At 39.7% G+C, this 10,327-nt stretch overlaps 1 protein-coding gene across 1 annotated transcript in view; it reads right to left on the bottom strand.

The window, feature by feature from the left end:
• Window positions 1-6,367: 6,367 nt before the first annotated feature.
• LOC103604690 (PERQ amino acid-rich with GYF domain-containing protein 2-like) overlaps window positions 6,368-10,327 on the bottom strand; it is a gene marked incomplete at its 5' end in the record, with an annotated part of 29,111 nt that continues 25,151 nt past the window's right edge. The window contains one exon of the mRNA XM_008589264.1: window positions 6,368-8,179. Within this exon, the coding sequence (XP_008587486.1) occupies window positions 8,112-8,179 (68 nt within the window). The remainder of the gene's footprint in view (window positions 8,180-10,327) is intronic.

Genomic DNA, 10,327 nt, shown 5'->3' with positions numbered 1-10,327 from the left:
AATTAGAGATAACAGCATGAACTCATGGTATGTACAGATCAATATACAGATATATGTAAATATACAGATGTATATGTACACATACCCATACTTAAACTAACTCCCTGTCTCTGTGAAGATGGTCTGAAAGTAACGACACCCCAGCAACAATGAGCACACCCAGTGCCCAGATTTTTGTTTCTAGACACCATTCCACACCAAAAGGAACCAGGGTTCTTTGGAGAAATGGCTAATTCCATATCTGGGAAGGAAAAGCAAATGATGAGCCGAGAAGTATCTTGTGCCAAAGTTAGGAAGTACTCAAAGAATGATGATATGGCAAAACGACAGAGGTTGGCACCAAATGGATAATCTGTGCACAAAAAATAGGATCATATTATGGCTAATATATAGTGTGTTCATGCATGTGCATATGAAAAGCTCTTCTTTATAGTAGAATGTTAACTAATAATTGTAAAAGAAATGCTTGGCACACATCTTAGTAATAATTTGTTCAAGCAAGAATCATCAATGGATACTAAAACTAGTACAAATTTGATGAAAAACTGGATATTTACATAGTCTCAAAGTGTCTCCCACAAAAAGAAAAATTATTGCTTTACAGAGGAAAAACCTGGCAGACATCACCTTAACCAAGTAATTAAAGTTAACATCACCAGTAATGGCTCAAACTGACATCATGTGTCTCCTAATATGACATACCAAGGACATAACATTACTTCTGTTGTATTCCTGCCAAAATCGCATAATTACAATCAAATTATGAGAAAACATCACACAAATCCAAATTGAGGGCATTCTAAAATATAATCGTCCTGAAGCCTTAAAAAATGTCAGGGTATGAAAGATACAGACTGAGGAACTGTTCCAGATTAAAGGACACTCAAGAAACATGACATGCAAAAAGTGATCACAGATGACATCCTGTACCTTTTTGTTTTTCCTTATAAAAGACATTAGCAGGACAATTGGTGAAATATGAATAAAGCAGATACTAATAGCATTATATCATTAGTACGCTAAGTTTTACAACTGTATTGTAGTTATGTAAGAGTATGTCCTTGTTTTGGGATAAAACAAGTGTTTAGCAATAAGGGACAATGATGTATGCAACTTACTCTCACACGGCTCATTAAAAAAAACATTGAGAGTGTAGTTATTCAGAGAAAATGACAAAATGTTAATTGGAGAATTTGGGTGAATACTAAGTAAAATTTTTCATAACGTTTTTGCAACTTTAAGTCTGAAAATATTTCAAAATAAAAAGTCCTCTCTCCCCATCACTATTTTTCAATGACTAAATAATAGATCTAGGCAATGATCAATGATGTTAAAACTACTACACAAAAGAGCAATAGGACTTTTATAATGGATGAATCAACCTGATGGCAACAGAACTGATGAATTTTGACATAAGTAAAAAATGGGACACCAGATAATATTGCCGCCAATGTAACTGTAATGCAACAGGAAGGACACCATGCCACCAATAAAGTATTCTTGCAGGGAGTGGGATAGGGAGGACCTGAATTGAGTCAAGCCTCTAGATCTGACTACTAATTTACAGAAAACAGGGGGGAGATGAAGAAACTGACACCATAAGGATACTTCCTGATGAATCCAGAATATGGGATGTTCTGTGAATAAACGATCCAGTTTTTCATTTTTTTTTTCTTCTTTACAGGGAGTTGTTTAAAAGAGACTTAAAGCATACCAAGGAATGCAATGAACATTGTTTTTTGATTCAAACTTTGTAAAAGACACTTTTGAGACAACCTGAGAAAATCATATACAGACTGGGCATAGATATTAAGAAATTATTGTCAATACCACATTAAACAATATCACGCTAATATCATATTAATGATATTAACAATATTGTGATATTGTCAATATCACTTTAATATCACATTAACAATACTGACAATAGCACATTAACGATATTAATGCGGCATTGTGGTTTGTTTTTTTAAAGGTGTCCTTCTCTGTTACCATGCACATTAAAATGTTTGAGTGACATGAACCTAGGATTTGTTTTAAAGTACTTTAAGGGGAAAAGGGTGTGATAAATAAAACAAAATGAGCAAAATGTCAATATCTGTTGAAGCTGATATTAGGTAGGAATTTGTTACACTGGTCTATTTCTATGTATGTTTGAATTTTTTCATTAAAAAGAAAAGCTGAACTTCGGAAAAAACTAACTGAAGATGATAGCAACCCAATGACCTCAGGACTACTGAAGACCCAGACTCCTCACGTTCCAATCACCCAGCAGCTGAGGGGCTGGCAGAGGCTAACAGAAATTGGAATGGTTAGTAAAGAATGTTAAACAAATATCACCCACAGCCTCGTGGCCAGGTACAAAAACAAGAACCATAGCAACCATGTATATTTTATTCCACATATATTTGTAGATATGCACCAGTTTTTCTCCTACTTTCCCCTATTGATTTACATAGGATAAAATTTAGTCTTTGTGATACCAAATACCCAGGTGAGATCATAAGTGAACTAGAGGTTGGTATATCACCCGGAAATGGACATAATGACTAATGGATGGGACCAGTGGATATGGTGTTCCCACTCAATAATCGTTCAGTAACTGTACCTTCCCCTATTTTGCCCCTACCCCTTCCAACACCAATTCTTTTTCTTTTTGTTTTTAAACATATCTTTTGATTATCTACTCGTGTCTGTTTGATGATAGGTACTTGACCTGCTTAAGGCTCCATTTCATGTTTCCGAAGTCAGAGAATCCAGGTAGATGACTCGGTCTCTATACGAGGGCTCACCATGCTTGCATTTCAACTTGGGTCTCCTTCGGTAAAACTGCAAAGAGTTACTTGTCATGCACCACCAAGGAACCAAGTGCCAGTAGTAGTCCACTGCTGCACACACAACTCACACTCACACACTAGGAGGTTACAGGTAAATGAAACCTCTCAGATCTGCTAGGCCGGTTGGTCCCCACTTAAAAATAATTCCCAGTGCAGAGCCCCACCCCAGATCAGAAACTCTTGGACATGAAGCTCAGGGATTAATTTTTATTTCAAGTTCCTCAGATAATCTGGGCCAACCCCTTTGTGTGACATGAGGAAATTGAGACCCAGGGACAAGACAGGAAGGACCGTTTAATAATGGCTGGTGCTCGGCCGGCCCGGTGGCGCACTGCTATAGTGTGCCGCTTGGGAAGCGCGGCGGCGCTCCCGCTGAGGGTTCGGATCCCACATGCAGACCGGTTCCCGCTCACTGGCTGAGCGAGGCACGGGGGCAACACCAGGGGCTGTGATCCCGTTGCCGGTCCCGGTCCGGTACGGGGGCGACACTGAGGGTTGCAATCCGTTGCCGGACACGGAAAAAGACAAAAAATAATAATAATAATGGCTGGTGCTAAAATGCGGTCTCCTGGAACCCACACCACATTACTTCTTTGCATTAATTTTAAGATATCTAAAGAGGTAGTTACCCCTATTTAATATGCTCTACTACAACTATATATGTGCCCATAAATGCCCTTCTCACTTGCAAAATGGCCTACAAATAATATTTATCAAGCACTTAAGTGCTGGGAACTGCACTACATAATTACATTTTAAGTTATTGATCACAACTCCCTGACAGTTCTCATTTCATAAACAGGGAAACAAATACAGACAGAAACTTGTCCCAAAAACGTGATGAGACCAACATTCAAATCTGACAGCTTGACTCCAGGGCCCCCATTAACAAAACTCCCAGTTTCACTCCATAGGGTACTTAAAAAAAACACAAACCCCAGATTCTACATAGAATTGAAAAATACTACAGACAGCAAGGTTGAGCCTTCAGAAGCAGCTCCAGTATCTGGCTCCACACAAGAACAGAAACCAGAGCCTATTCTGAGTCCCCTCATTGGGAAAGAAGTCCCCAGGCCTACCTGAGGCAGCCACTAAGATTCTTTTCCCACGGTCAGAGTGTACAAACTCAATTATCCCAAGTTTTCCCATTTCAAAACAGAAGACTGAACAGATGACTATAACAGAGACTGCAACTGCCAATGCAATGTCCATTCTCCCTATTTTTTAGCAACAGAATCCCAATGGCATTTAGGATGGCAAAGCACTCAACTAAAATCCTAAAATTTCTAGTCTTTCTTTCATAACTATAGTTCTATATCTACAGTTTAACCAATAACACTTAAGATGTTGTGTAGGGCTCCCAAAAAAGCTCCTTAAAGGGGGCTGACTATGCACTCCTTTTGCCTCATCCCACTCCTTCCTCCTGCCTGAAATATGGGGATGATGGCTGGTGCTCTAGTAGTCACCTTGGACCATAAATGACCTTGTGGATGAAGCCACGATCAGGACTGATGAAACAGAAAGAACCCAGATCCTTGAACCACCATACAATTCACCCACATACCTCACATTTTACTTGGGATATAAACTGCCTTGTTAAGTCATTGTTATTTCATGTATTGTTATATGCAACCAAACCTAATACCAACCCACCAACCATTTTCAGGACCATTTCTCATGCTAAAAGAGGAATTCAAAGAAAAAAAGCAATTTGCTGCCAAAGGGAACTAATCTACTACTCCTACCCTTGGGGGGACAAGTAAACAATCCTTAAGAAGTGATGCCTCTGCTTCTTAAGATCAGTTGGATTGAACTGAGTGTCCAGATTGTGAGCTCCACGCCCATAATGTCATCACTTTGTGAGCAATGAAAAGGGAGGCAATGACAGCCTTTAGGTTGCAAAGCAGCTATTAGGGAAAGCCCATTTCTCTTCCTTCCCAGTCATCTATGTGCTGTTTCTCCCATATGGTAAACCATAGCTATGACTGTTACTTTAGTTGCAATTAATTCCTGGAGGGAAACACTCCTCTTGAAGACTTGAGGCTCCCAGGCCAGAACGAGCACTAGCAAAAACTGTGTAAGCCCATTATTCTCAGGAAATCTAACATCTGTAAAAATGAGAATCATACATGTGGCTGCTTCAAGGTTCCAGACTGCCCAAGGTCCCAGCAAGCACTGCAGTTTCCTCACCAAGAATTGACTGAACTCAAGCAGGACCAAAGCCACCCTCCAGAGTTGGGCTTCTGTGGTGGTGGTTGTTCTAAGAAACCCATCAACTATGAGGCCAACTTCCATTTGGAATGTGCTCTGGTTGTACCATACTCTAAAATGTGCACGCCTGCTGCTCTTTTGAGGAAGCTCTATTTGACACACTGGAAGCACAGTGTAGAAATATTCATTTCAAAGGACCACTTCTGTTTAATTAAAGTCACACACAGACTTGTTATTTTTATTAATAATGCAGAGAGGAGAACTTTGTATAAAACTACCAATTCCATCACCAGGTCAATTTTAAAATAGGGAGATACACACACACACACACACACAAATTGTGTTATGTGTGTGTGTGTGTGTGTGTGTATACTATAATTAATTAAGCCTTCCTAAGAGCATGGCCCCAGCTGACATCTGACCACAATCACAGGAGACCCCATGAAAGAACCACCCAGCTGAGCCCTCCCCAAATTCTTGACCCACAAATTTACCAACAAAATGAAGTTGTTGTAAGCCAATTTGGAGGTAATCTGTTATGCAGCAACAGTAACCAGAACACCAACTATTTCGGGGAAAGTCTCCATAATCAAACTATTTTGTCTGGAGACGTTTTTTAAATCTCCAAATTAAAAAAACTGAAAACAAATAGTGTACAAAACAAATACTTTAAAACTCTGGAAGAGTTAAGAAAATCTGGGATTAAGTTTACAGAAGGCAATAAGAAAATAGTGGCTATAATTGGAAGAGTGAACAAATGAGATTATGAGAGAGAATAGAATTAAGAGAGACAGAAACAAACATTCCCATGGAAGAGTGATTTCTTTCTTTCCACTAAGTGAGAAATTCTTCAGACAGAAGCAAGTCTCCTGGTTAAGCAAATGGAATGTTCCATGACTAAAATGACTTTGTTCTCCCATCTGCCCACTCCACTCTCAATTATTTTTTAAATTTATTTTTATTTTTCCTGAACAACCACATAGTATAGTTTAGAAGATGTGGGTAGGCTCTGGAGGCGCATATTCAGAGGGGATGTGTCTGGGGGTGAGGGCAGGTGCCAATCCACAGGTCAGCAGAAAGGAACAGTCAGAGGAGGAAAGATATTTGGTTAAACTTACTGATGTTTACCTTAACCTCTACGTTCTCAAATACAGAACCAGCCAGTGTTCCACAGCCTGGCATAAAAAGCCATGGCTGCTTCCATGTCTCAGGTGCTTGGGGGCCTGGAGATTTTCCATGGTGCCAAGAGGAACAGTTTGGTCTAAAAAGCCTCCACAAAGGCGGGTACAAGAGTTGTGCTCAGATAGAATACAACCAGGTTTTATTTAAGTTCGTTTTTATTTTCCTCCACACTGGCAAAAGTTCCGAGGGAGCATAAAGTTTTGTAAACATTTTAACTATCCCTCTTTCCCACCCCCCACTTTTGAATTTACAAAGCAAAGGAGAGTAGGAGTCCCAGTTTTTAATGGTTCCCCATCTCCTCATGCTATTTGATCCGAAAACTATATACAAGTTTGTAGCAGTCTCTGTATAGTTATTGTACATGTTTAGAAGGGAGGGAGACAAGAAGGGATAGGGAGAATGGTGATCCAAAATAAAAATAGAAACCAAATATAATCCTCTCAGAGCAACTCCAACCTTCTTCAGGCAACGATGACAGAAAGAAAAGGTGTTTTACTCAGGAGCCACCCAAACCGCAGCACCTTTTCCACAGGCACAGCCAGCCCAACAGCTCCAACCAAAGTGTGACTAGCAATTCCAGGTGATGTTCTGTGGGGGTCTGCTGGAGGCAGGAAGAGTCCTTGTTTATAAATAGGGCTTGAGTACATTTCTACTTGAAGGGAAAGGGTGCTAGGAGGTTGCACCCAGAAGCCAGACCAGGCTTCCCTCTCCCATTCTCGCCCATCCCTCCATCCCACTGCATCCTCCTGTATAGTGGTTTCCGCGGATGAAGGTCTTAAAGGTGGTCAGGTTTTGTATGTTCTTTTTTCCGAAAAGGAAAGCAACTTGCCATCCCAGAATCTTTAAACAGAACCTTTTTGGGGCCACAACAAGACACGTACACAATGCTCTGAGGAACCAGATGAAATTCCGGGCTTTTATCGGAAGCAGAAGTTTATCCCTACCCAAAATGAAATTATACAAATTCATACATATGGTAAAGATCCTAGCTGCCTCTTAAACGAGACAAATTTTCAGCAGAAGGGCCCAAAACGAACTGGTCCTAGTCCTCTGAAGTAAAAATATTTATGGGAAAAATCAGTTTTTGTAAGAAACAAAAATGAAGAGTAAGTCCCTCTCCCAGGCCATAGGGTTTCCTTTGTCCAATCAGGTTGGAGTATGCCAGGGGAGAAGTCAGCTTGCTTGGAAGTCACTATCTAATGAAGAAAAACATGAATCCTTTCCCCGAAAGGATGCTCAGAAAGAACAGGCGAGGGGTGTGCAACATCAAACCAATCCAATCTAAACTCCACCCCGCTCAGGGCCTCTTTGATGCAATCCCAAGGTTAGCAGTGGCAAGGTAACCTTCAGACTGGGAGAGCTCTGACTCTCTGTAGGACATTCCAGTGACAGTCCATGGGGCATGGTGTTGCTGGCCAATGTCTGTTAACCAGTAACTCTCTTCATGATTGCAACAATTAGACCACTTGTATTTATGGGGGGAAAAGGAAGAAAAAAAACAAAACAAAACAAAAATAGAAGGAAAAAAGTGATAAAAGTAAGCTGTTTTTGGCAGATCCCAACACACCTTCTGGGAGACACTAGATGAAATCACGGCACAGTGAAAACGTGCTGCCCAAAATCAGCATTGTTGGGGAGTAATCCCAACTGCCACCCCCAAGACACAGGGTCTGGTCCACTTATCTATAGTCTGAGATGCTCACCAACAAAGACGGTTTAAAGAATCTTGGACACAAGGGCTAGAAGAAAAAGCCTGAGATGATTGGTTCTGTGATTTGTTGCAGAGTGATAAAGTGTAAATGGTGAATGAGTGTTGTGTCCAAAGGTGGAGAATCCACAGTCGGCAGAGAGAAGAGGGAAGGCCAGTCCTCTGGCAGGCGCTCAGTAGTCATCCAAAGTCTCAATCTCACCCATATTGAGTCGCTCTGATGATGCATTCACCGAAAACCCTGCAGGAAAAAAATTGGCTATGAGTGACCACATCCAGACAACCAAGTGACTCAAATTCTAGGTAGTGGCTGGAATATGAGTCTCCTGTTTTTTAGCATACCACAGGGGTAGTAAAGGGAGACAGAAGAAAGAAAGAAAAAGGTCACAGCAGTGGTTTTGTAATCTTCCAGTGAGAGATTCTTTGTTTTATTTTTTAGGATTTGGGGAGGAAAACAAAACAAAACAGCACCACCACTTAAAAAGAATTGCAAGCCACTGCCTTAGAGAATCTGAGAAGAGACAGGTGCATGAGTGTATGTTAAGGACAGGCCAGGCTGGCCCTGGGGAGAGTTCATTCAGGAGGTATACCTTAAAAGAAATGGGTGGAGGTGGGAGGAAATAATAGCACTAAGTACTTTCTAACTACTTGACAGTATGACTTTGAAATTTGAATGGGATTAATACTCCTTCAGCCCTACACTTACTTTAATGGGAATACTTTTTCCCATTGGTCAAAAACTTTATGAAAGTTCTGGCCAGGAGCTTTTGCTATTCAGAGGAGGGGGGCCTCAGAGAAGATCCAGTACTACATCCTTGGAGCCCTCACCAGTTCTTCCTATCACACAGTAGACAGAACACAAAGATTAAAGTACTTTATTCAATATAATCTGCTGTGAGTAGATCTGCAAAGGAAAAGATTTCAGTTAGCAATATTTGATCAACCAAAATGGAATCTGGTTTAGAAAAAGCAGTACTAGCATACCCATTGAAGGCCACAAGCAGTACGCACAAACTCTAATGACATTTGAAAACCTAAAGCCAGTGGACACATACATGTAATTTTTCAATAAACTTCATAATCAGAGGTTGATAAAAGCTATAACAAACAGAGCCTCTTGGAGTGAATGACTCCCCAAAATCTTTCCAGTTCATCTGCTCTGAATGAAATCCTAAGCTGTTTGAGCTACTATTTGAATACCATAAGTAAACAGGTGATGTGTTCCATTCTAAAAGTAGTTCTGTTAATATTAGCTGGGTTTTTCTGCACCTTTTTTGTTCTTTAATGTTGAGGTTCTCAAACAAATACAAATTAGAAATGTACCAATAATAAACAAAAATGTCTTACATAATAAAAACAGCTCAAAATATCATGATTTGAAAAAACAAACACGCCTATTTATTAACCAAGACAGCTGTGGTACAAGTTGCTTACAAGGCCTAACACAGGGAGAGGCTAGAATTCCAAACCCCATCCTGAGTTCTACTCCATCAACTATGTTTCCATAATGGGCAAGACTTCTTCCCTTGAAAATAATGAAAGGCTTAGTTGTTCACATTTTTAAAGTAATAGTTTAATTAGGTAAGTACAAGAATCTAAAGACCATTTTTTGAAGTGAACCATTAATCTATTCTGAGGCAGTTTGTTTTTTTACTTCAAATATATCTCAAGAATAGATGAAATGGGATAAAAACAATAATGAGCAACACAAGTGGGAATATAATTAAAAAACTAAAGTAATGTTAATCATACAAAGACAGCAAGGGAAAAGTCTGGTGCCAAAAAAAAAAAAAAATCATTATTCAAGGCTATAATATTTTGATTACTATGCTAGGCTTTTAACAAATGTGGTCTCACTTCACTATAATGAATGAATGAATAAATAAATAAATAATTTTTTGAAGTGAACCATTAATCTATTCTGAGGCAGTTTGTTTTTCCCCCCCCCCCCCCTCTCAAGAATAGATGAAATGGAAAAGTCTGGTGCCAAAAAAAAAAAAAAATCATTATTCAAGGCTATAATATTTTGATTACTATGCTAGGCTTTTAACAAATGTGGTCTCACTTCACTATAATGAATGAATGAATAAATAAATAAATAAAACAGTAAGTTGTGTATTTATATTCACAACTCAACAGAAGGGAAAGCTCTGGGATACCATGAAACCCAAGGCAACACAAATGAGGATTTAACCCATTGTGCCTGGCTCAAAACACCACATTCTGTGAGGTTCAGAACAGAGTCTCACTCACATGACTTCTTTTAAAGTTTGAAACTGTTCTTGTAAGGAAAATCTGGCTGGGGAAAAACTATATTGTGTGTGTGCATATTTCCCACATCCAAGCGCAGTTTGCTGGTTTCAGTGGCTGCCTGGGAACTCTTTGAGTA

The sequence above is a fragment of the Galeopterus variegatus genome, unplaced genomic scaffold (assembly GCF_000696425.1).
Source record: "Galeopterus variegatus unplaced genomic scaffold, G_variegatus-3.0.2 Scaffold5334, whole genome shotgun sequence".
Lineage (NCBI taxonomy): Eukaryota > Metazoa > Chordata > Mammalia > Dermoptera > Cynocephalidae > Galeopterus > Galeopterus variegatus.
Note: the sequence above shows the minus strand (reverse complement) of the source record. Positions and strands in the feature narration are given on the sequence as shown.